The sequence below is a fragment of the Brachyhypopomus gauderio genome, chromosome 15, assembly GCF_052324685.1.
Source record: "Brachyhypopomus gauderio isolate BG-103 chromosome 15, BGAUD_0.2, whole genome shotgun sequence".
In the NCBI taxonomy this organism is placed as follows: Eukaryota; Metazoa; Chordata; class Actinopteri; order Gymnotiformes; family Hypopomidae; genus Brachyhypopomus; species Brachyhypopomus gauderio.
In genome coordinates this window covers 11,141,221-11,169,002 of record NC_135225.1, presented here as the reverse complement: position 1 = coordinate 11,169,002, position 27,782 = coordinate 11,141,221, and the positions used below count along the sequence as shown (strand labels likewise).

Below are 27,782 nucleotides of genomic sequence, written 5' to 3'. Positions count from 1 at the left end.
GATCCTTCAGTAGAACCTTTACCACCCAACACTGTTCGGACACGCACGCACGCACACAGTGATACTGAGGCAGTTTCCTACTTTCAAGACCCCCACCCACGATGTACTTTCCACCCACTCACACCAGACACATAAAAATAAATGCATCACACACACATTTAATGCATGCGTGCACTTAACTTGCACACAAACTCGCTGACACACATGCATAGGCACCTACACACTTGCACTCTCTCCCTCTGCCACACACAACGCATAATTGAGTGGCAGTTGATTTTTCAGAGTTAGTGAGAGAGGAATGGGGGTATGGAGGGGGGGGTTCACCTCCTTTGAGATCAGCCGAGGCTCCCACATACTGGAAATTGTCCATGTTAATGACGTCTATGATGGGGGAGACGACACGTGTCTTGTCCTGTCAACAAGAGACAACAGGACAAATCAGGGTGAGACTCAAGTAACTAAAGTAATGATAATGATTACCTTTTATGTAGCTGCTTGTAAGGATAGTGCCTTATAGAAAGGCATATTAATTAGTAAGTGAAACCAGTTAGGGTTCAGATACAAACCTTATTATCGGACATGCTGTGTTTACATGGTCCAGCATTGAAAATTGTGTTTTCAACAACTATGAAGGTGTTGAGTCATCTCAAGTATCACTTGGAGTCATTGGAAAAGCAACTGATGTCAAAGCGAACAGTTTAAAGCAGATTTATTTATTGGGAGTTACTTTCGTCTCCACATTTGCTTTCACATTAATGGGGCAACAGGCCTGCCAGGATGCAAACACACAATCTGGTATATGTGGTCCTTTTGACACTTGCTGCCATTCTGGGATAATTACAGCAGTGGAGGTTGAAGTCCAGAAATAAATACTAAACACCACAGGTTTTATACTCATTTATTTGGATAAGAAGAACATAGGCGAATTCAAACACCCTCTATCACCAGCATACGCATGCCCATAACAGAGAGAAAGACAGATGAGTCGACAGCCAGAGACAAACAGTCAGACAGACACAGAGGTTTATAAGAGTATATCAGAGTATATCCAGCTGAACAAATATTCACATGGTAGTAGGGAATACAGGGAAGTGCAATCTTGGAATGTGTGTACATACAAGGAAACATGTGTGTCTGCATGTGTGGACATACACTATATTGCCAAAAGTATTTGCTAACCTTCCTTGACTAACATATGAGCTGAAGTGACATCCCATTCCTAATCTGCTCTGGATAAAAGTGTCTGCTAAATGCCGTAAATGTAAATGTAATCCATAGGGTTCAATATGACGTTGGTCCACCCGATGCAGCTAGAACAGCTTCAACCCTAGGAAGGCTGTCCACAAGGTTTAAGAATATGTCACTATACTATACTATCTTCCAGAAGTGCATTTGTGAGGTCACATACTGATGTTGGACGAGAAGGCCTGGCTCTCAGTCTCCACTCTAATTCATCCCAAAGGTGTTCTAACGGGTTGAGGTCTGGACTCTGTGCAGGCCAGTCAAGTTAATCCAAACCAGACTCTGCCATCCATGTCTTTATGGACCTTGCTTTGTGCACTGGTGCCCATTCATGTTGGAAGAGGAAGGGACCAGCTCCAAACTGTTCCCACAATGTTGGGAGCATGGAATTGTCCAAAATATCTTGGTATGCTGAAGCATTCAGTGTTCCTTTCACTGGAACTAAGGGGGAGTTGAAAAACAACTCCACACCATAATCCCCCCTCCACCAAATTTGACACAATGCAGTCAGACAAGTACCGTTCACCTGGCAACCACCAAACCCAGACTCGTCCGTCAGATTGCCAGATGGAGAAGCACGATTCGCCACTCTAGAAAACGCGCCTCCACTGCTCTAGAGTCCAGTGGCAGCGTGCGTTACCCCACAGCATCCAACGCTTTGCATTGCACTTGGTGATGAATGGCTTGGATGCAGCTGCTCGACCATGGAAACCCATTCCATGAAGCTCTCTGCGCACTGTTCTTGAGCTAATCTGAAGGCCACATGAAGTTTGGATGTCTGTAGTGATCGACTCAACAGAAAGTTGGCGACCTCTTCGCACTGTGCTCTTCAGCATCCACTGATCCCGCTCCGTCAGTTTATGTAGCCTTCCACTTCGTGGCCAAGTTGCTGTAGTTTCCAGACACTTCCATTTTCTTATAATACAGCTGACAGTTGACTGTGGAATATTTAGGAGCGAGGAAATTTCACGACTGGATTTGTTGCACAGGTTGTTGTCATCCTATCACACTTCCACGGTGGAATTCACTGAGCCCCTGAGAGCAACCCATTCTTTCACAAATGTTTGTAAAAACATGCCTAGGTGTGTAATTTTATACAATTGGCCATGGAAGTGATCGGAACACCGGATCCCAGTAATTTGGATGGGTGAGCAAATACTTTTGGTAATAAAGTGTACAAGGACAGCTGTGTGTCAACATGTGTGGACATACAAAGATTACCATGTGTGTGTGTGTGTGTTTTCCTGTTGGTCTTATATCAGACAGGATATGCAAATCAGTGAAGGGTACCACACCTGCTTAGCACACATACTCCCTACACCCACCTCAGCTACGTATGCAACACCTCACCACACCGTTACGGTGATGAGTGAGACCATGCTAAGCAAACCCTCAAAATGAAAATATCATGGCAAGACAGAGAGCCAAATGGAAGACAGACAAACTGGAGACAGGCAGACAAACGGAAGACAGACAGACAAACAGACGACAGGCATCCAAATGAAAGACAGACAAACAGAAGCATCAGGCACATGATGAAAGAGGGTCTCTTAGGGCGTACTCACACTAGGCTCTGTGATCCGGGCCCGGGCACGGTTGCCTGCCGAAGCACGGTTCGTTTGGCTAGTGTGAGCGCTCCAACCGTGCCCGGGCCCGGATCAGTTAACCGTGCTCGGGCCCGCTTGAAGAGGTGGGCCAGGGCACGATTCATGTGGACTCGGGCACGGTTCGCTTCTAGTGTGAGCGCTATCCGTGCCCGGGCCCGCTTGGTGCCTCGTCTGATTGGTTCATTTCGCTGGAACTCAAACATGACGTCAGTGATGCGACGCTCACGTTAAACAGTCATAGCGGCAAAGCGATTAGCAGACAATCGTTGTGTTAAATTATCGATAAATCTGTGCTTGCACCGTGTTTCTGCACTCCCAAAACGACTCCAAAAATACAATAAAAAGAGAATCGTGAACTCCATAGTGTTGTGCGAGCATAGTGTAGTGTTGTTATTCCAAATAAAGCGGCGTTGTGATGAGGTAAGCGTGCTCGGGCCGGGTTGATAAAGCCAGTGTGAGTGCAGGCCAGAGGGGGAGTGGGGAGGGGGGATAACCGGGCCTCACCACGGAACCAGCAAACCGTGCCTAGTGTGAGTACGCCCTTAAACGCAGTGGCATAAGAGAACTAACTGGATGATAACTCGTATGTCAGTCTTCTCTCATGAGGAGACCAACTCCAACCTCTGACCTGCCCTGCTCAAGGCTGACATGATAACCACCCCCCCCCCTCACTCTCCCCTCCCCATTCTTTTAAAATTAGGAGCACTCTGTAAAATGTGAGAGTGAAAAGCTACGTAGCCCGAGGAATTTGTCTGTCTGCAAGTGTGTGGGAACCTGGTGAGTCAGAGTGGTAAGACGAACCTCAGCCACCCTCTCCAGAAGAGGTTCCAGCCAGTGTTCATTACATTCACAGTGGCTGTCCAGGAAGGTGAGGACACCGGCCGTGGCTGCGTCCGCCCCTCGGACACGCGACCGCATCAGACCTTAGATCACACACACACACACACACACACACACACACACACACACACACACACACACACACACCAACAACAACATGAGATGTTGGCCTGTGGCTGTTCTAGAAACAGATAGTGTCTATCTCTGTTCTTTATCTTGGGGGAAGCTTCTTTCTGCTCCTGCTTCTTGACATCACATCTTGGCTATAATCAGATTACCAGTGATCCAGCAATACAGATATAGCCAGGACTTCAGGCAAGCAGACAGGTACTTTCAGAAAACTTTCATAGTGTGGTGACAAACATGTGGCCACAGTCACTGGAAGGAGGTAATGATAGTCAATAGCACCCTAATGAAATCATTTATCATCTGAGCTATGGGTCTCTCAGCTATTCTGGAAGATTCCCCCAAAATCCCCAATTCACAGCCCCTGCAACCAAAAAAGGATATAACATAATTATTTGACTGCAAATCAAACCGTGGCTCCTGTGCTTTCACAGCTGATATGCCATTAACCCCTATGTGATTGAGAATTATCATGAAGTATTTCCCAATCGTGATCTAAAACAGCATTTAAATTAACAAGCACCTGGGCTTATTCTTATTGTAATTTAGAGAGACAAAACTGCATCTGTCTACAAGTCAGGTTTTTCAAGACTTGAGAACTTGAAACCTTATTTCCTTGCTGGATAGATACCCATAGCAGTTTCCAAAAATACATTCTAATAACAGGGTTTTTATTGCTCCACCGTTCTGCTTTCTCCAAAGACTCCAGTAAAGTGGAGCTGGACCTTTTACAAGGCACAGGCTGCTATGCAGGGACATGGTCCTGATGTCAGAAGGAACGCAAAAGACACCGGCTGGTTCCGGCTCGTCCGTCCCTTCAGCCGAACGGCTACGTCGCTTTAGTCGACATCACACCGGTTTGATCAGTGTGGTAAACCAAGGAAGACTGGCTAGCAATTAGAGCAGGACAAATAAATGAAACTTTGGGGAAAGATAACGATGGCGTTGGAAGGATCGATCCATTGAAACGTCCATGAGACACAGTACTGCCTGAGGGGCTTTAACAGTTTCTACCCATTTCTATAAACCTCTCTGCTCTTCTGTTCCTTGTCACCACAAAGCACTCTTCCAAAACCACTACAATCATCTGGAAACACTTTGGGGGTGGTAATACTAATGCACTAATGCTTTATGGCCTAAACTGTAAACTAGCAACTAACAGCGTGACCTCTGAACTATAACCCCTGTGCGGGAGGCTTCCAACCGAGCACATGAACGGAAGAATGATGTAATTGAAGCCTTCGAAGGACAGTGGACAGGCAGCAGGAGACAGTGGAGACGTTCATTGCATGGTAACGTTGTATCAAAGATTATTTCAAACTGTGTACAGTGTATCACAAAAGTGAGTACACCCCTCACATTTCTGCAGATATTTAAGTACATCTTGTCATTGGACAACACTGACAAAATTACACTTCGACACAATGAAAAGTAGTCTGTGTGTAGCTTATATAACAGTGTCAATTTATTCTTGCCTAAAAGTTACTCAATATACAGCCATTGATGTCTAAACCACCGGCGACAAAAGTGAGTACACCCCTTAGTGAAAGTTTCTGAAGTGTCAATATTTTGTGTGGCCACCATTATTTTCCAGAACTGCCTCAACTCTCCTGGGCATGGACTTTACCAGAGCTTCACAGGTTGCCACTGGAATGCTTTTCCACTCCCCCATGTCGACATCATGGAGCTGGCGGATATTCGAGACTTTGTGCTCCTCCTGCTTGAGAATGCCCCAAAGATGATATATTTAGGTCTGGAGACGTGTTTGGCCAGTCCATCACCTTTACCCTCAGCCTCTTCAATAAAGCAGTGGTTGTCTGGGGTCATTATCATGCTGGAACACTGCCCTGCTGCCCAGTTTCCAGAGGGAGGGGATCGTGCTCTGCTTCAGTATTTCACTGTACTTATTGGAGTTCATGTGTCCCTCAATTAAATGCAACTCGCCAACACCTGCTGCACTCATGCAGTCCCACACCATGGCATTCCCACCACCATGAAGGACTGTAGGCATGACACTTATCTTTGTACTCATCACCTGATTGCCACCACACATGCTTGAGACCATGTGAACCAAACAAATTAATCTTGTTCTCATCAGACCATAGGACATGGTTCCAGTAATCCATGTACTTTGTTGACATGTTTTCAGCAAGCTGTTTGTTGGCTTTCTTATGTACAGACTTCAGAAACGTCATTCTGGGGTGACAGCCATGCAGACTAATTTGATGTAGTATGTGGCGTATGGTCTGACCACTGACAGGCTGACCCCCCCACCTTTTCAATCTCTGCAGCATTGCTGACAGCACTCCTGCACCGAACTTTCCAAGACAGAATTCGGATGTGACGCTGAGCACGTGCTCTCAGCTTCTTTGGACAATCAACGCAAGGTCTGTTCTGAGTACACAATGCTCTTTTAAAACGCTGGATGATCTTGGCCACTGTGCTGCAGCAATCTTCTTGTAGCGAAACAAGTCGTCTTAAGATCCTCAGAGAGTTCTTGCCATGAGGTGCCATGTTGGAACTTTCAGTGACCAGTATGAGAGTGTGAGAGCTGTACTACATGACTGAACACACCTGCGCCCTATGCAACCTTGAGACCTAGTGACACTAACAAGTCACATGACATTTTGGAGGGAAAATGACAAGCAGTGCTCAATTTGGACATTTAGGGGCATAGTCTCTTAGGGGTGTACTCACGTTTGTTGCTGGTGGTTTAGACATTAATGGCTGTATATTGAGTTATTTTGAGGGAGGAATAAAATTACAGTTATATAAGCTGCACACAGACTACTTTTCATTGTGTCAAAGTGACATTTTGTCAGTGTCAGTGTCCTCCCATGAAAATATATACCGGTACTTAAATATCTGCAGAAATGTGAGTGGTGTACTCACTTTTGTGATACACTGTATGTAAAGGTATGTTTCATCTGGTCGTAGTTGTACTATTTAGAGACAGTAGAACTAAGCAGTATTTATTCTTCCTACAACTTTTATTATATGGATAAACTGTAGTCTAATAATTATTTAATTATTTCACTTGATGCAACATGTATAGCCATATCCTTACAAACAAAATCTACATAAATCATGTGCTTTATTCTTAAAGGTTTGAGATGATGAATCCCATCATCACAGACAAATGCAGCTCAGATGAGCTATTAAGCGTCAATGAAGCACTCACCCTCTCGTCGGTCATTCCGAAGAATTCTGACTTTCTCGATCTTCCCAAGCAATGCCCCATCTTCCGCTGTGAGACAAAGTGAAATTCCTTTAACTTAAAAGCTATAAAACAGAGATGGCAAACCTAGCTCCACCCTAAACCACGCACAGGGAATATAATCCCAGCTTCACACTAAACCATGCACACGGAATATAATCCCAGCTTCACACTAAACCAAGCACAGGAAATATAATTCCAAATTCAAATGACTTACGGTTGTCACTGTAGTCGTCCACAAGGATGATCTCCTTGACCAGGTGGGCAGGACTTTTCTTCAGCACACTGGGGGGTGCAGTGCAAGTTCTTTTAGCTTCATCATGGAAACGTTCACAGCCGAAGGTATCGGGAGCACCGCCGGAGGGGCGAAGCATTACTGGAAATGCAAATGTATGATAAGCAGGCAGACCCACCTGACCACAGTGCGGAGGAGAGCTGAACGAGCCTCGTTATGGAAGGTGATCACCACACTAGATGAAGGCAGATCTGTCCTCCACTGCTTGTGGCGACAGCTGACAGACAGACAGACAGAAAGACAGAAAGATGGATAGAGGTAGGGAGAAAGAGACAGATAAAGAGGGTGTTACTACTGATGCTCAAAAGGTATAGGTATGTAATGTAATGCAGACTTCAAATCATAAATCATTTCATATATAAGAAATTGTGATGTTGTAACAAAAAATAAACAAAAAAAACCATCACAAATGTAAAAATTATTAAAAATAAAAGATCCCACAAAATGTTGCACAGGTATACTTTTCCCTTGACATCAATTATCCCCGTTGTTCAAAACACCTTTTGCATTCAGTACAGCAGTGTGTCTTTGTGAAGTCTCTAAAGACTTCTGCCCATTTGCAATTTGCAATTTTATCCTCCCTCACAAATCTCTTTCAAATTGCTAGGACATCTCTTGGGTACAGGCCTCTTTAGTTTTTCTGAAGTAATTCCTTGGTTGACATGGATTCGTTCTTTGGGTTGTTATGTTTGAAGGTGAAATCTCTATTCATGTGACAGTTTCCCCACATTGTTTTGGGTGACTGGATGTATTTTAGTTTTGCAGAATGTAGACAGGCCGTGAGAAACGTAGGCAGGCGTGTATGTTCCTCTCCATGAGAAAGTGCTTCCATCTTGCTATCCTGCTCCACAGCCCAGATGCAGCAGGGGAAATTGTTGTCACATGCAGACATTGACCACTACCTGCCAGAAAAACCTGCAGCTCCTTTAATGGTGCAGTGTGCCTCTTCGTGGCCTACACAAAAAGGTTTTCCCCTTCTACTGTCTCCGGCTTTGGAGAGCAATCCTGATCTTGCCAATGTCGCCATGCTGATGAATTTTCCCCACAATTGATGATGTTTTCCCAGTGTTCCATGGCACACCCAAAGGCTTTGATGTCCTTTTAGAACTTTCTCGTGATTGCTGCCTTTCAAAGATAAGATCCCAGGAAAGGATCCCACAGACGCTGGAGTGTGAGCTCTATGGCTGCTCCAGCTGGGTACAACCGCGTAAATGTAAAAGTTACAGGCTTATGAACGTGACTGGCTGAACGTTTGCACACTTTTGAAAACAAGTCTATTACAGCCCCCCCCCCCCCCCCCAGTTGTTGTGTTTCTTTTTATAGAAATCAGAGAAATAAGGAGAAAATGTCTGACATGACCTTGCTTTCTGGCTTTATATAACCAAAAACTCAGCAATTTCAGCAAGGGTGTGTAGACTTTTATATCTGCAAAAGGTTTACAAAAATAGCAATGGTTCTATGGTTGTACACACTATGAACCTTTAATAATTAAGATACAGGAAGAATGAGAATCTTCTGGCCCTAAAATCCTCATGAAATGGCACCGCCTTTAAGAAGCATTTAGCATTTTGTGAACGCTATAACATTTTGCATATTTATGCGGTTTTACTTGCAAAAAGTGTCTAAATGAATGATGAAATGCAGTTATCCTAATGACATCAGGTCAGTGGATGCAGGACCCAGCGAAATAAAGAGGGCCCAATCAAATACACTAATGTTTGTGGATGGAAAATGTTAAAGTGAACTTCTGAAAATCTTGGGTGGGTGTGTGTGTGTGTGTGTGTGCGCGCACGTGTGTGTTCTGCATCTCCCAGCAAGCACACACACCCACACAAACCCTTTTCATCCATGGAGATTTTACACACTCCCACACAGCTATGCCACTTGTCCCCTGCTGGTTTTAATTTGACAGCCGTGGGGCTAATCCTCAAGCTTCTTCAGCCTGGTTTAAGGTGAGAATACACACAGGTGCTCCTCTGTACTGAGAGTGATGCAATAGCATTAAACAGCAGGTCAGATCACACACACATACACACACACACTCGACACAAACATGCACACACACAAATAACGAAAATACACACACACTCACACCCAGGAAAGGAACACAAAACTTGAATGACCCTTTCTGGAATGGGCATCTTGAACATTTCTTATACTGCCTCTAGGGGACAGACACATTTTCACCAATGGAACTGTGTGGAGTACCATGGCAAGATACCATGCAACATGGCATTAACAGAATAGGTGATTCGACTAGAAGACAAGTGTGTTTATTAACGCAGGTCCCAGTGGTGTGTTCCCAGCTCCGTTCTTGAGCAGGCTTGCAACCTTACAGCTTTCTCAGAAACGTTCTCTTCTCCTGCCAGTGTTTCTGCGGTACCTGCAGCTCCCCTAGGAAACCCCGTGATGCTGGGTTCAGATATAGGCATGCAGTAAAGCTTAGGGCTACAAGCCATTTCATACATTATTAATATATTACATTTAATTGGTCCTGCTCTTGGTCCTGTTTTTTGTATTTTTGTTTTTTTACATTTCATTATCTTCATTAACAGTTCAAAGCACATATGCCACCTTATATGAGGCAGAATATGGGAACTGCAGTCACTCTGTGCATTTCTGTTAATTAAAGCTACAGATCTATGTGAGTAGGCTACGGTCCTCCCTGGGAGAACAGCAACTCTTGCCAAAAAGATCCCCATTAAAGCATGTGGCCTCCCACTGCAAAAGGTACTGAAACAGACGCTTGCTCGTTCAGAAATCAGCAAAGCCCATGTGTTCCCTGACTCCACCAGCAAAGCCCATGTGTTCCCTGACTCCACCAGCAAAGCCCATGTGTTCCCTGACTCCACCAGCAAAGCCCATGTGTTCCCTGACTCCACCAGAACTTTTTAAAAAGACCATTTTAATGACAAAGATTTAAAAAATGTTTTCTCTCTTGATCTGTATTCTACAGAAATCTCCAGGGGATGTGACTCAGACTTTTGCGTGCTGCACACAAGGAGAGAGTAATAGGCAACCATGAAAAGACATGAAAAGACGTACATTCTGATGACATCGTCCACCTTTGCGATTTGGACCACACACTAAGAAACAACTGGACAGCATAACATATTTCCAATATTTTTTTGGTAAATGGGGATGACCTGTATGCCAGCTCTGTGTAATGGTACTACAACAGCCCCACATAAAATGCTGACCACAAATCTCCACTAAGAAGTCACATGGGAGGAGTGGGAATGTTTGCATATTAACCCATGCACAAGGAAGGAAGGATAAAAGCCAAAATGAATACACATCAGAGCTGCTCACTGTGATAAATCTACGTGCTCAATATGTACCCTGAAAGACTTACTCAACTGTTTAAGCCATTAAAATACCATTCATATAAAAGTAGTATGTACTAGTAAATAGGTTTATGTATAAATGCAGCACACACTAGTAAATAGATTTCATTTCTACTCCCAATTTGAGCATAGTCCCAAATTCCTGTTGGTCTCGTTGTCTATTCATCTACACAATGGGCCATTTCTGCCTCCTCTCTCCCCAGAGTGGACAGGAACTCAGTTGAGCAGTAATCTCAAAGTGCTTTCATCAGGCAGTCGTATTAGTCCATTAACATCAGAGTTAAAAACGTTAAATGCATTTTTTGGCATCTTTAGAAGGAAAAACATTAAGATTACATGGTTAAACTCCATGTAGATGCCATTTTGAGTGAAAATATGCATAGAACAATTGGTACTGTACCGATCAAACATTTTGATACATGATACACTACTAATATTAGCGTTTTAAACTGTGAACTTTTTAAAGATCAGAAATCCATGCTTAGTTACATTACAGAAAGTCTTTAGAGCATTGACAATTAAAATGTGCTGAAACTGCACTTCAAAAACAAATAAGTTGCATTAACCTAGCTAATAAGGTGACCAGCAGGACTTCATGTGACCCACGAGCAAGCTCCTCCCCCTTTTCTGCCCATGGCAGAGCTGTGGGGAACACGTCTGGCGTGAACTTGCTCTTGCTTGGTAGCTCGACGTCATGCATCTGCACACGTGGGCCACAGACGCTGTAGGCTGTGACCGTCCCTCACTGAATCACACCAAGCTTTTAACGTGCAGACGGCATCCCCGTGAGATGCGCACGACCCGAACCAGCTACACCGCCCGGCATGTGCACTAGAACACAGCATACATTCATCAGACAGAGAGATTACAACATCGCACTGTGTTTAACAAAAAAATTTCAATTTCGTGCACACCCAGCTCAGCTTCCTCTTGAGCGTTTTGAAAGGAGTGCCCAGGGGGGCGTGGAGATGAGAGGAGGAAGCCGTTCCACTATGGAGAGAGAAGAGGGACAAACGAGGGGCCTGAAGTACAGAGTCTCCGTGCAGCTGTGTCTCAAAGCTGAACTTGGTGTTTCGCTCGTGTGCAACGTGTGAACTCTGGTCCACAGCTTCGAGACTACTGCTCTGGCGAAGTCCAACGCAAGTCCCCTGGAGATGGGCGAGCCAAAGCCAAGGCACACAGCTGCTGTCTGATGCAGAACGAGTGGACTTGGGAAACGAATTAGCAACAAGGGCCAAAGTTCTGGGGAAAATTCCAGGCTGAGAAATGTCACACACAACATGCAAAAGAGAAATAGATGAACAGATGGTCACAGTGACTGATGTGCTTCCAGAAAACTATGAGCTCAGCTTTCTGCTGGACTAAATCAAATGCAGAATTAGCACTACGTAATGCCAGCTAAGATGAACTGCACTCCCAAAGTGGAGTATTTCACTGCAGGACGTCAACCAGCTCCTGGAAAGTTTCAAGACAGCAGCACGAAGCAGCAGCTCTGTATGTACACACACTGAAAACCAAGTCCAAGCCACTCATGAACGAGGTTTTCCCTCAACAATGAAATAAACAGATCTTGATATCAGCATCTTTCAGAACCCTGCAGGCTTTCTGCAGTGGTGTCAAAGGATAAAACACCAGTGCTGTGTACTGGCAGGACTTTAACTCTGCATGTCTCTGGACCTGCACACCACTGGACTCCAGACCACAGAGAGGAACATGCTCATTTTACCATCTAATGATGAGATGTGGCACAACACCCTGAAAGGTTCAGAAAACAGTAGCCCAAAACATTTAATAAAACTGTCAATTGGCAAATTTTGACCAAAACATATAATAAGTCTATATTGAAACTTTGAACTTAAATAAATGTGAACATTTCTAAGTTGAAAATGTATACCAGATACCATTCCACAGTTTAAAAAATACCATAGCTATCTTCATGGCACAGTTTTATTACATGACGAGTTTTACCAGTGTCATTTCAAAGTGCTTTTAGGCTTTCTGATCTTGTTTCGTTTTTTTTTTAACTAAAGACCTTTACTTCCTTGCCCAAAACTCATCCCAAAGTCATGTGATTAGACATGTGGGTATAACAGTTAAATTCAGTTAAAAAACAAACAAACAAAAGAAATTAAAAAACAATTTTAAGGTTCTACATAAAATTGTGCTTTTTGAGCAATATTCATATTTACCTTAAGTTTCTTTGACAGGGCGAAAATACAATATATGCAAAATCAATATAGAAAGTGTCTCAAAGGTAAGGAAACACCCATATAAAATGAAAGGAGCGTTCAGTCTACCCTTCTTTCACACTCCTGGCGAACTTTCACCAACACATCTGGCTGAATGCTAGCACAAGCATCAACAATTCCTTAAAATAAACAACACTATCTTCACACAGTGTATTAATTTAATATGGGTATATCCTTACTTTTGAGATACCGGTGTATACATACAATAAAGGGCAGAAAGACAATGCCCTTTATCCTGAAAAAGGAGCAGGGTTCTAAAAATAAACATCATGTCCTGACTTTCAGTGCACGTTTTTGAGAGTTCAGATGACTGAACCCGGCCAGTGCAGGCGATGAGGACATTAAAACCTGTTCTAGGAATCTATTTTACTATTTTAACCAGTTTCAACCAGTTTTAACCAGTTTCAAAACCTCCACATTTTTCACTTCTGTCATATTTACATACATATAAATATTTCTAACTCGTTTCCCCCCAGTATTACTCAGTGCCAAGTCCCACTCCTTGCCTGCCTCTGTCCTATTGCATGAAAGCTACCAGCCTGTGAGGACGAGGACTAACGTGCATTTTTTCCCATGACGTGCCGCTAGATGCAGCGTCCTCTTGAGTCCCAGCTAGTGCTTCACTGCGAGACAGCAGGACGTGTTGGGAGGAGAGCATTAACCTCCCAACAGCTGTGGCTGACAGGACGCTTCCCCTACCACCTCGTTAGAGCGCGCCTGCTCTCTGCCCTTGTTTCTGTGCATCAGACCAGTTATTCAGAGATACGATTGTCTTGGCCCTTCACGGCAATGTGTAAACAGATTCGATAAGTCCTGGGCGTTGGACGCCTCAACTAAACTGTTGGATGTGTCACCAACCGACACATGTCCCCGTTATGTCTGCTTCCATCACGATTTAGAGCGCAAACAAAGCTAAGCACGCTTAAAGTCATCTTTAGTAGCAGTGCCATGGATTTTTGTGCCTTTATGGTTTTCAGAAACTCGTCTTCCATGTTTGCGGAACCAAACTCCAGAATATGCATATATACCACTTACTTTATTCCCTACTCTAATTAAAAGCAGAAAACATAGCAGGGGATTCAAATACTATTGTGTTACCTCTAGCCAGACTTGCTATAAATGGACGATGTATTCTCATAAAATGTAAATGATGGGCAAAATCTGCGCAGATAAAATGTGAAGCAGTCACACCTAGCATTCTTAGAAAGTGCTGAGAACAGATGATGATAAATGCATGCCTCCGTGGTACATTCCCATCGTATGGCCCTTTCAGCAGCTCAAGGAGCAAAGCACATTCTGACGAAGCTGAAAGGTGAAGTGCGAGAAGATGCGGAAAGTGCTTCTTCGACAGGACGCCACATGAGAACGTCCTGGTCCAGTGAAGGCGGCTCCTCCTCCGGTTAGGTGGGCTGTGGAGGCTGGCTGGTTCTGCTAATCTCCTCCTACATCACCGCCCAGGACAGGGTGGGTGTGCTGGGAAGTCTCAGCTCACATTTTTCCCCAAAGTTACAAGCGTGCTGCTTCGTGGCGCATAGTCATTAAAGGGAAATGAGCTAAATTATACCCGCTTCCATTAATGAGAACATCCAGTGAACTTAAAATATTTATTTCTTTTTAAGAACTTCAGACTGAAAGGTGTACTAAAGGCTGGAAGTCCTGCAGGAAACTAAACACTGATCAATCTTATAATCCTCAAGGATTATACCGTTCTGTAATTTGAACACGTAGGGCAACCATACGTTTTCTCTGTGGCAAGTGCAGGTAGTCGAGGTCTGGCAGAGTGAACACAGAAAAAAACCATGAAATAGTCAGAAGGATTGGAAAGATTGGAAGGACTTACTGTTCATGTCTGGTGTCCAAAACATTGCGGTCCATCCTAAGCTTGTCACTCTCCACCTGGTTGAACTTGTTTCGGGCGTAGGGGTCCTGCCCCGGCCTCACCACTGTTGCCCCAACATACAGTTCCTGGTCAAAGTCTTGCCACCTCACCTTCCCTGGAAAAGTCCCACAAAACCACAGTCAACCACAAACGTCACAGTGTTTATAGCTGTGCAACTGTTTTTTTTTTTTTTTAACAACACAAAATTCTTCAGGCATCAACAGATCTCCACTGAAGTGTGTGGGTATACTGACAGAATGCATCATTAGACACAACCAACCAGTGAGATCGCTGTTTACTCCTTTATGTTACTACTAAGCATGCACACTTACATACTGAAATCCAAATACTTATTTGGGTTAAACAGGATTTTTATGTATTTTACATATTTTCAGCAACTACTTTTATACACAAGGCAAAAAACATGTAAGAACAAAATAAGATGAGATTTACTCAAGATAAAATCCTTGTATTCCATCTGAAGTCCTGTGGTAACTTGATGTCATTCTGGTCCCATACCTACCTTTACTACTTGTCTAATATTCTCTGCAAAGAATACAGCAAATGCTTCTAGTGACAGTAACAAGCTGTCTCTAACGCTGGTGAATAGAAAGAGATAGCTGTAAGATAGCTATAATTGGGTCTCTGAAACATATGGTGGAATTCAATTCAGTTATCTCGCTTAACAAAAGCTTATATGCAATTATTCCAGCAGGGATATGGTAGCCATTGTCAGCACTGTAATTAGACTGTCAGTCTGACAGTAATCTGCCACTGATGCTAACCATCCAGCACAGTGTTAATGAGTCACCGACAAAGGCCATTGCCCTGAGAAACTGTGAAAGGAAGTATCAAATAAAAAGAATGACCTGCCACATTTTACACATTATTTGAAAGTGAACTTCATTTCTAGGGGCACCAATCGGAGTAGTGACAGTTTCTGACACAGGGTTGACCTCGTACAAGGGATGAAGATGAACTATTGTCAACTGCTGCCATTTGGGTGACAGGTCTGTAATGAAGGCTTAGCACAATCAGCGTGAAGCAGTCAGCTCCACAACATCTCAAACACTAGACTTGGCATCATCCGTGGGGATTTGAATACACGGACTTCTCCATTAACAAGGCAGAGAGGAGGGGAATAGAAGCATGAAGAAGACAGGAGACACATTCAAAGAGGAGCTGTCTTCACTGACAATGAAAAACAATGTTTCCCTTCAGAAGTGTTTTGGTAGTGAATGTTGTGCAGACTGGTGTAAAGGCATACTTAATCCATACTATTTCAGAGGACTATAGACATTTTTGTCAATTACTATGCAAAGAAACTTTTGGCTACATCATACTTTCAGCAGAATATCATTGCTAAAATTTCCCTTAGAAACACCTCAAATCTAAATAAAGCTAGCCTCTCTTTGGTAGCTACATTATTTCTTGATCCTGGATATTGGTTGGTTATTGCAGCCCACTGTGCTCAGATGACATCTGTTTTGTAAATGAGACAATAGTTACTGAGCAAATCTTTATAGGCTAACAAGATTTCAGTACATTCAACACCTCAACCAAATGACTAAAAGTCTCATTACTAAAGTCACCTGATAATATATCAGGATGTAATTCTATCCGGTCAAAATTGGAGCAGGGCAGAAAAGGTCCAAAGCCCAGCCAGAGGTAGAAGACCGAGCCAAACATGGCATCATTAGCACGCACACCATCAGAGGAGGCGGAGCCATGCATGGCATTGTTAGCATGCACTCCACCAGAGGGGGCGGGGCCAAGCATGGCATCGTACACTTGCACTCCACCAGAGGGGGTGGTTGTTAGGACACTGTCCAATGGAAGAGAAGGCAATGGAACGTCTGAACGTCTGAAGGAGCCGCCTGTACAGGGACAGCAGCACGTCCTGCAGTAGGGTGGGGGGTGCAGCTGTCACCAGACTAATGAAGTGCTCAAGACAAACAGCTGCTGCACTGTGGCCTTCACAGATCAACGCAACATAAACATACCTCACGATTCAGAAAGCAGACCCTCAGATGCGCACGAATGCACACACGCACAAACACACACACACACGCACAAACACGCACACCTTTACATGAACGTTGTTGTACAGAGTGTGCATATATTATGTACTGCATATGTATTAATGTGCTGCATATGACCTGGTGCAGGTGTCAGGAGCACACAGACAGGTACTAGTCATGCTTCTATGCACATTAACCCTCAGATTAATATGTGGCTAAGATTAGGGTTGTCCCGATCCGATATTTGGATCGGATCGGCCGCCGATATTAGCAAAAAATGCGTATCGGTATCGGATCAGCAGACACGAGAAAATGCCGATCCAGACTCCCGATCCAGTTTTTTTTTAAGTCCGATCCCTGTTTTCCTGCGCACCCATTTAGATAATCCATTCCAGTTTTTGCTAGTGAGAGTAAAATCCGGTCCGCATTTTCCAGCACACCTTCAGCACACGAGCGTAGTTTCTGCCCCAATTTAGCTCCTGGCATCTCGGACCGCCGTGTAAATTTGAAGTTATCGGTCAGTTGTGTGGGATTATTTTACCTTAAAGGATGACAAAGACGAAGAGGTAGAGTGCAACATATGCCACAGTAAAGTCAAGCGTTGTGGTAAAGCTGTAAGAACTTTTAATACCACCAATCTAATCAAGCATTTAGCGAAATACCACCATAAACAACATGACGAGTTTCTAATGAAAACCGAAGACAAAAAGAAAGGTCCTACACAACTAACACTGGCAGAAACGTTTGAATTGAAGGGAGTGTATAGATGGGGATGGAGCAGCAAAGAGTGGAGTAGAAGGCATTTTGCTTTTAATTAGTTTACGATATGTGCACGGATTTTTTTTTAAGCTTTGGTTTACACTTGTTCAAGAGCACTGATGGATGTTAATGTTAATGTTAATAATAGACTATTTTCCACTCAGGTTGTGTTTTTTTTTTTTATATATAATTTACAATATTATTTGCACTTGTGGCTTTTTAATCCTTGGTTTACTGATGCTATTTCTGTTTGTTATTTAATATTTTGTCTATTTTGAGTTTATTAATTGCTAAATAAACAGGTCAGTTTCTCCTTACCAACCATTGTGTATTATTCAAACACACCTAATTCAGCTGGCTACTTGTTATCAAGAGTAAAACGCTTTTCAACATGAGTTTGACAACAAAGTAAGTATCGGCCGATATCGGTATCGGATCGGAAGTGCAAATAAATATCGGTATCGGATCGGAAGTTCAAAAAGCTGGATCGGGACATCCCTAGCTAAGATATTACTGTGATGTCAGAAGGAGCCATGCCAACACCGTACTTATAATTACTGTGATGCGATTAAGACCATAATCACAGTAAGCATAATCGCTTTAAGAGGAGTCTTTATTTTATCAGTATAGAAACCAGTAGTTCCCCTAAAGTGCTCTATTCCCCGTCCAGAGAGCCTGTTCTCTGGTCATCTCAGTGTTCTTCCTGTCTCAAGGCATCTAATCTAACTGAGGACAAAAGGAACTGAAGTGTGTTAAAAGGAGCTGCCTTTGGTTCTCAAATCCAACCTCTTCCGTCACTGTTGCAAAAGAGATGAGAACTTCTTGTTTGAATTCCTTCCCTGTGCAAATGAAAATTCTTGTTCCATGACCTAAATAACAAAAAGAACTGGAGAATGACAAAACTGACTATTGATAATCCCCTGAAACAGATCTCAGCAGCACAGCAACAGATGGGTGATCGTGTCATGTGATGGCTGGAGATTTGCGATGAATGAACTAAAACATCTTGGCAAGGCCCGAGCTGCCAGGTCTGAAGTGCACTGCACACACACCACTCCTAAAGTGCTGGAAAGACTATAAAAAATTAACATGTGCATGCGTTTGAGGTGCAAGACCTGGTGAGCTGCATGCACGTTTCAGCCGAGTACGCTCATTGGCACACAGGTGAGGCAAGGGCTGGGGTTTCACCGCTGCTCAGGATGGCAGGGACGGCTCAACCGCTTCGAGCGTTCCTGCACAAGCAGCCCAGACGGCAGAATCTGCTGCAGGTCAGCAGAGACAGCAGGGACCCAGGGCAGTACGAGCTCGCCATGCAAAACACAGAGCCGCAATCTAGTCCCAATGGTCCCTACACCAGTTCACAATCATTGCTCTCTTCTAGCTAAGGTGAAACAGCTCCCTTCTGTTCCGTCATCTACACAAGAGAAAGAAGTTCATCTGGATATCAGTCAACAATACACAGAGGCTCTGAACGGACTTTTACCTGGAGGAAGGGTTTCCAAGCTATGGGGTCGGTCATCTGTATTGAGGTGTGCTGAGATTCTGTTTGCACTTAAGCCATTCCAGTCATCCTGTAAAAAAAAAAGAAAGAATATATGAAACAAGTCATTAATAACAATAAGAATAGAACAGCCAGACAGCCAAATGTAGCTCTCCAAATCCTTCAGATGGAAGTTAAATTTACCTTAAAGTAAAAATGTGATCAAAAAGCAAAAGCATTTTATATATATATATATATATATTATATATATATAAACTGGGTGAAATTCTAAAAGAAGAGATGTAGAAACTGATTTAGGATGAATAAAGAGATGTAGGAATGGAAAACAAGCAGTTCTACCGGTTCTATGCAAGCAGGAGAAATGCCGGGGGCACATGTTCGCCACCAGGTGCTTTTTAAACATTGATGAGGTAGAACACCCGACAGATTTACATGGATATTCCTCAATCATTTGAATATTTTACATTCTCATTACATGCTCATTCATTTATTCATTAATTCATGGAGGCTCAACTATCTGTGCAAACTTTGCTCAAGATCTCCTCTTGTAGTTCATGCTAATGACTCACAGTTAAGCCAGAATTTATAATCTCTGAAAAGCCTTGAAAAGTGATGAGTAGTAATGATCAGCTTTAATGTTAATGGCAGGTTCTTTTTTCCCCTTTACAGAATCTACATGCTCCCTAGAAATGTCCTCCTCACAAATTACTTCAGATAAAGCTGAGGTGGTAGAATATGGTGCTCTACATAAAACACACGTGTCCCTACTCATACAGAAGAGGGCATGTAATAATTAATATAGCATCACATCAGCATCAAAAACATTAAAAGACACATACTAATACCAGTCAGTACAGTACTATAAACTAGGGATATCGGTCCCGATATTAACAAAATTAGCTGGATCGGGTATCGGATAATCAGGCCGATACATGGGACCGATCCTTTCGCTTTAATTTGTTTGCGATGCGTGCTACGCCATACGTCAGCAGCACATGTGCAGCGTGCCAGACTTACAAAAAGGAACAACAACATGGAGCGAGCCAAAGAGTCAGCTGTGTGGAGGAATTTCACGCCAACAAGTTCGACGGCGACGTGCAATATCTGTAAAACAAATGTTGCAAGTGGTGGTGGTAGCGCTGCAAAATACAATACAACAAATTTAACTAGATGTGGATTTCCTGAAGGAAATACATAGTGCTTGAAAACAGATGCAAGTCTGTGTGTGTAGTGGGTTTGAGAGAGGTGGGTGTGTGTGTGAGTGAGTGAGTGAGTGAGATGCATGTATTTTTGAGTGTGTGAAGTGGATATCGAGCAGAGATGTACAGTATGTTTGTGTGAGAGAGGTGTACAGTTGAAACCATAAGTTTACATACATTATATAAAAAGACACGTGCATTTTTTTCTCACTGTCTCACATGAAATCAGAAGAAACTCTTCCTGTTTTAGGTCAATTAGGATTACTATAATTATTTCAATTTGCTAACTGCCAGAATAATGAGAGAGGGAATTTTTAAAGGCAATTTTAATTACTTTCTTCAAAGTCAAAAGTTTAAATACACCAAGATTACAATTTGGGACAGCCCATATGATGAGGTCATGTCTTTGGAAGCTACTGATAGGTTTATTGACAACATCTGAGTTAGCTGTAGACACACCTGTGGATGCATTTTAAGGCACACCTGAAACACACTGATTCTTTGTGTAACATAATGGGAAAGTCAAAAGAAATCAGCCAAGATATCAGGAAGAGAACTGTGGACTTGAACAAGTCTGGTTCATCCTTGGGTACAATTCCCAGATGCCTGAAGGTGCCTCGTTCATCTTTACAAACAATTATACCCAAGTACAAACAAGATGGGAATGTCCAGCCATCATACCGCTCAGGAAGGAGACGGGTTCTGTGTCCCAGAGATGAACGTGCTTTGGTCCGAAATGTGCACATCAACCCAAGAACAAAAGCAAAAGACCTTGTGAAGATGCTGACTGAAGCTGAGAAGAGTGGGTCATTATCCACAGTGAAAAGAGTACTGTATCGACATGGGCTGAAAGGCCACTCTGCCAGGAAGAAGCCATTACTCCAAAAGAAACATAAAAAAGCTAGATTCATGTTTGCAAATGCACACAGAGACATAGACCTTAATTTTTGAAGACATGTCCTGTGGTCTGACTAAACTAAACTTGAGCTGTTTGGCCATAATGACCATCGTTACGTTTGGAGGAAAAAGGTGGAAGCTTGCAAGCCTGAGAACACCATCCCAACTGTGGAACATGGGGGTGGCAGCATCATGTTGTGGGCTTGTTTCGCTGCAGGAGAGACTGGTGCACTTCACAAAATAGATGGCATCATGAGGAAAGAACATTATATGGAAATACTGAAGCCACATCTCAAGACATCAGCCAGGAAGTTAAAGCTTGGGTGCAAATGGGTCTTCCAAATGGACAATGACCCAAACCACACTGCCAAACTGGTTACAAAGTGGCTTAAGCATAACAAAGTCAATGTTTTGGCGTGGCCATCACAAAGCCCTGATCTCAATCCTATTGAAGATTTATGGTCAAAGCTGAAAAGGCATGTGCAAGGCAGCCTACAAACATGGCTGAGTTACACCAGTTCTGTCAGGAGGAATGGGCCAAAATTCCTGCCAACTACTGTGAGAAGCTTGTGGAAGGACATCCAAAACGTTTGACCCACGTCATACAGTTTAAGGTCAACAATACCAAAAACTAATGAAATGTATTTAAACTTTTGACGTTGAAGAAAGTAATAAAAATTGCCTTAATATTCTCTCTGTCATTATTCTGGCAGTTAGCAAATAGAAATAATTTTGTAAATCCTAATTTACCTAAAACAAGAAGAGTTTATTTTGATTTCATGTGAGACAGTGAGAAAAAAATGCACATGTATCTTTCTATATAATGTATGTAAACTTCTGGTTTCAACTGTAAGTATGTTTGTGTGTGTGTGTGTGTGTGTGTGTGTGTGTGTGTGTGTGTGTGTGTGTGTGTGTGTATGGAGTGAATATGGGAGAGAGGTGTACAGTAAGTGTGTGCACATGCGTGTGTGGGGGAGGGGGGAGAGACATTCAAAAATAACTGTCACTCATTGTTTCTCTCACTGAGTGGAAAGCCTTGTTTTAGTGTGATTTGCACCATCCGAACAAACGCTCGTAGTTTGGGATTTAACCGAAGAGATTGTGCGAGAGAGGTGGGTGGGGAGGGGGGGTGCTATCAGGAGTCTCCCTCTAAGTTAGTAAAGTAATGCTTAAATCAATCCTGTTGCTGGGGTATACGGTTTATTAATTCAACAATGGTATCGGATCGGTATCGGGTATCAACCTATATGCAAAGTTTATGTATCGGTATCGGGACTGAAAAAGTCATATCAGTGCATCCCTACTATAAACTTAATATTATTGTGAATAAGTAAGTTGTTTAGCATTCACCTGAGGGACAAACAAATTATCTTTCCTGAAGAATCAATAACAGTAAACTCTGACATTACAAACAAAATGTTCCAGTGAAATTTACTCTCCCTATTATAATCAACAATGCCAAATGACTTAAGATTACTGGTGCAAGCACCCCACGAGCACTGAAATAAAACCTGTACACAGCCATCAGCTACAAACAGTAGTATAATGAAGGTACGAGCAGGCAGGGTTTTGCCCAACACTGCTCAAACAGCAGCAAGTTCCAATTACAGAAAAACAACTGCACGTCCGTGTTGCCTCCCCTGACAACAAAACTCTGTGAAATATGGTACGCAGACAGAAGGGTGAGGGCTAAGCATCAGGACAACAGGCCAAAACCATGGAGCTGCTTAGGGCAAAACGGGGGCCTTGGCCAAGATGGTGGCAGGTGCACACAGACTACAGCTTACTCAACTAATGCTCTCCCAACAGATCATGTGGGCACAGCCCGGAGGATCGAACACCCCAACAGCAGGACATGCCATGTGGTTCAGCTGTACAGGCGCCTGGTTGTGGTTCAGCTGTACAGGAACCTGGTTGTAGGGCTGCCACAAACGATTATTTTTATAGTCGACTAATCACCGATTAATTTTTATGATTAGTCGACTAATCGGATCGTGCATTAATTGAATATAAAACATACAGCTTATCACACTAGAATGCAACTGCTATTATATAATCATCATTAGATTTCAGCTAAAAATAAAAACAATTAAGATCATAGTTCATTAAACCTTTAATGAAATATGCAACTTGTTGCAACAATTATTAAAATAAGTATTAGGCACTGGCTTAAACAACGCAAAAATAAATACAATAATAAGGAATTTTTTTTTTTTAGGTTTTTCTTTCTTTAATTTGTCTCTGGCATCAAACGTAGCTACATATAAATCAAATTAGGTAGGTACCTGAAACTAAGGAATTATTCACAAAAATAAAGTTTTGGTCTCACTGACGTTACAGAAAACACACGAATGCGTGCTAAGGCTAATGAAACAAATCGCCATCACTAATGTTATCTTTTACAGTTACCACGATAAGTAAGTACAAAGTTAGCGCTCTGTTTACGGTAACGTTAGCAGCTAACTAGCGATTTAGATTACAGAGATGACGGTCCCTCTTCATCATTGTCATAATAAGCCACAACATGCTTCAGGTGCTCGTACATCGCAGTTGTGCTGCCGTGGAAGGAAAGTTCTGCCTTGCAGATATTGCACGCGTTTTGGAACCCGGCTACGGAAAATGATCCCACACTTTTGAGTTCCGTAGCCAGGTAGCCATGATACCAGTCTGTATAATGTCCTGGGATATCGTCCACTGTCTACCTCGGTTTCCACTACTGCGCATGTGCGTTAGGGACAGAAAGGCAGACGCGACCGCAGCAGTATGGAGAGAAAAAAAAAAACACGACGCATCGACTATTAAATTAGTAGTCGACATAATCGTGACTAGTTGACTAATCGTGGCAGCCCTACCTGGTTGTGGTTCACAGCTTGTATTTAGTGTCCCACCAGACTGGATTCTTGCAGCTTGTTAATAAACTACGCTGTGTGAAATACAGAAGGCCCTTAAAATATCAAAGGATGATCAGATGATAAAAATTAACATCTATTTTTATTCAATTGATGTGTCCACATTTCCAAAACATGCTACTTATGATGCAGGTGTTCATGTACTGGGCCCTGGGGACCTTCCAGCTCTGCTCACATGAAATCCCTTCACTGCATCTGGCTCACATCACACACTGAGCCAACAGGAGCCATTGATGGTTTCACTCTAACCAGAGCACCTGGCAGCAGACCAACTTCATATCCATCCGATTTCAGATGAACACACAATTTCTGTCGTTGGATATATTCCATGAGGTTTTTCTGAGGTTTTGAACTGACAACCTTGAGGTGCGGAGACATCTTTCCTAAGGTCAGTTGTAATATGAAGATAAATAATCTGGAACCATAAACATGCTGTTTGGAACCAATTCATCAGTTTGGTAGGTCTCAAAAGAGAAGCACCCTCATAAAGTCTAAAATGTTTACAAGTACATCTAATAAACAGGATGGCATATCACATTACTTGAGCAGTCATAGTGTTCATAAGCAAAGACAAATGTGCTTAAATGTTTATACACACACACACACACACACACACTTTAATCCTTCATTACCAAGTGCTACAGAGTGGAACAAATTAGTTTCCTCAGAAGAGTGCTATGACAGGAGCAAAGAACCCATTCTGAGAAACCCAAGCTAGTTAGGGGACTAAAGAAAATGAGAACCATTTTTCATCAGTGCACAGTACTTTGTCTTTAGACAAGCATACATAATAAGGTCCAAAAAATACACACGGCACAGAACTGAAAAGATGTTTTATACCTGACGTTTAATAACTGAAATTTGTGTTACAGCACCTTTACAATGATTTATTGAATATAGTGTACAGCAAAACAGGGTGTGTCATTCACACTAATCTACTAAATAGTTGTACTTTCTACTATTTCAATCATCCAGGGGGGTTTTTATTCACTTTGTATTTTTTTTTGTACATACTTACTTTTGAGCATGTAGTAGTTTGTGTAATGTTGAACTACTAATAAACAGTGCCTAGTAATGCTAAAGTTAGTACTTGATCCATAAATGCAACAGACTGGTTTTTCATGTCACAATTATGAGTTTATTAAAAAATCAGAACTGAATCAAACTTACAAACCTGGATGGATTACCCAAACTAAGCTCTCTATATGCCATTTGACCAAGCCAAGCACTAACCTAAACATTTCACAAAGCCAAGCTAACCTAAAACATATGACCACGCCAGACTAACATATTGTGCTTCATTTTCTTAACTATGTTAGCAGCTTGGAGCACACGATCTTGGTGTAGCAATGACAGACCATCAAATACAGTTTGTACTCACTTGCTTCCATTATCAGGCTACTTGTCTGGCTGTACAATCATTTGTAGTGACTGTGCTATATAGAATTAGCGAAAATCTAACGCTCCTTTACCCTGAACTGATCAGAAACATGGATCACTTAACTGTGCTGAAACTGACTGGCTGTTCAAGCAGCACTGGTGCTGTAAACTGCTCTCACATCCATGTAACAGCTCCATCAGGACTCTGTGAAGCAGTCCAGCATAGCCCTCATGTGAATCACAAATCAGCTCACATCCCTAACACGCTGCTTTCATAGCATATGACCTACCTCCTTCAAACGTTCAGCTAATAATGAATGTAAATCATGAGGATGACAAATAAATCCATCGGTATATAAGGTCAAGCGATTGTGAATTATGGAGTGCTCCATGCAGCCTAATGCAGAATGCCTCATTTCCAACACTTATGCTGAACGGCTTCACTCAGTGCATGACTCAAGGAAATTTCAAGCATTCTCACTGGCATAGAGGCCTATTCTGGCACATTTCGTGGTGGAGGGCTTCACAGCAGATGTGAAGTCCATTGTAGGTGGCTCACCATCAGTGCCAGTAGCAGCAGGATACTTTTGGATCACCTGAAGTAAGTTACAATTTATTTCTGCACATAGTTATTCCTACTCTGTATGTCTATGAAGCACTAACCAGTTTCGCACTCACCATTATGAAGTATATGGCTAATTTTCACCTTCACCCACTGATGCATGCACCATTCAATTTAGAAGTCGACTATTTCCATGGAACAACTTATGAAAGCTTGTTAAAACATACTGTCTGAACACATTTGCATTCAGCCTAAGTTCTGAGCCTAATTTCTGGCTCTTAATTATAGCCTGGTCAACAGAAAAAAAGGTACATGTTAATGTATTATTCATTTTGCCAAAAATAATTCACATGCCTTTCACATTAACAAATGTTTCAGTTTTCTTCCACCTGCATTTAGTCTGTCAGCTATTTTCAGCCAAACATCACTCTAGCTTAATTAATGACTCGAAAGTTACCCTTCTTGTGATTATTCTCTTTATAAAAATAACAGGAACAAGTTATTCTTGAATTTTATTTGTGCAATGCTTCTGGAGAAAACATAATCAAGGCAATAGTATTATGCTATGTGAGGAGTCAATCAAGGCTATTTCAGTTAAGTTCAGATTTTATAAGCTCACTTTGAGGAATAGTCCCCTTTTTCTGGTTGGTACATTAAAAGGTCCAAAAGGCTAAATTGAAAGCTGCAAAGCAAGCAAAGGTTTTTCTAAATCGTCAGCAGTACGTCTGTGTAGCTCTTCCAGATCAGAAGTAATATGCTCACTCAGGATGCTAGAATTTGAAGATGCAGTCATCTGAACCGGTCGTGAAGCGTGCATGGGCGGCCCACTCGACCTGTCTGGACAGGACCACTCACCTCGCCTGTGCTGCTCTGCCTGTACTAAACATGCTTCAGTCTACATAGAATCACCACCTGCTCTTTAACGCCTGTTATGCTGCAAATTTTCAAAAGAGGAATTTTAATGAACCTATTAACTAGAAGGGGAAACTTTAGAGAACAGAAAACAGATGGAAGACATTTGTCACTGTCCCCATGAAGCCCACAGGGAAAATAACACAAAACCTCGGACACTTTCAGCTCTGAGAAACGTCCAACAGCGTGCGCTCCAGACAGCGCGTTGCTGTTTTCACAGAGAAATCATTTGCTTTTCAAAAGCAGCGGTGTACCTCCTCCTGTGAGCCCATGAGCTCACGACTCCCTGCATCTCGGCTCAGACACACAGTCGCCATCCTCACGCCTTAACGCAACTGAACGGCATACAGAAAATGCCACTAAACAGTGGTGAACTTCACCTGTGTTTAGACTCAATTAAATGGGCATCTTCTGTCTGCTGCTGCGAGCTGACATCAGCGCTCAGCGAAGTGATGTAATGTTTCAAACTGTCCCAGATAACTGTGGTAGTAAAAATAAAGTAACGTTTAGGAGCAGCAAAGATTAACTGGTAATGGCAAGATTAAAAGGATATTGTAATTTTTAGGTAAATAGTGCAGGTAAAAAAAAAAAATTATATATAGTGCAGGTTGTTTGTGAACCACCCAAACATGGTCATTGTGTTCTAAAAAAATAATAATGTAATATTATAAAACAAATATTGAAATCTCAATTTATAAAACAGACCTTCCAAACAATAAACACAATATATATTTGAGAGAAATTATATATAATGCTCATGTGGCAAATTATATATAATTTCTCTCAGCAGGCCCAAATCTTCATATTTCCACCACCATGTTTCACTGTTGGAAGAGAATC

General features: G+C 42.5%; 1 protein-coding gene across 4 annotated transcripts in view; it reads right to left on the bottom strand.

Moving 5' to 3' along the window:
- The window catches only part of galnt2 (UDP-N-acetyl-alpha-D-galactosamine:polypeptide N-acetylgalactosaminyltransferase 2), a 56,243-nt gene that overhangs the window by 6,610 nt on the left and 21,851 nt on the right, over positions 1-27,782 (bottom strand). For 2 of the 4 annotated variants that reach the window (XM_076975306.1, XM_076975305.1), the window contains exons 2-9: positions 20,101-20,187; positions 19,066-19,153; positions 14,764-14,917; positions 7,446-7,544; positions 7,250-7,317; positions 6,997-7,062; positions 3,651-3,772; positions 325-412 (exon numbers count right to left, since the gene is read on the bottom strand). In XM_076975306.1, coding sequence (XP_076831421.1) covers positions 325-412; positions 3,651-3,772; positions 6,997-7,062; positions 7,250-7,317; positions 7,446-7,544; positions 14,764-14,917; positions 19,066-19,153; positions 20,101-20,187 — 772 coding nt within the window. The remainder of the gene's footprint in view (positions 1-324; positions 413-3,650; positions 3,773-6,996; positions 7,063-7,249; positions 7,318-7,445; positions 7,545-14,763; positions 14,918-19,065; positions 19,154-20,100; positions 20,188-27,782) is intronic. The other 2 variants (XM_076975308.1, XM_076975307.1) reach the window with 1 other exon arrangement.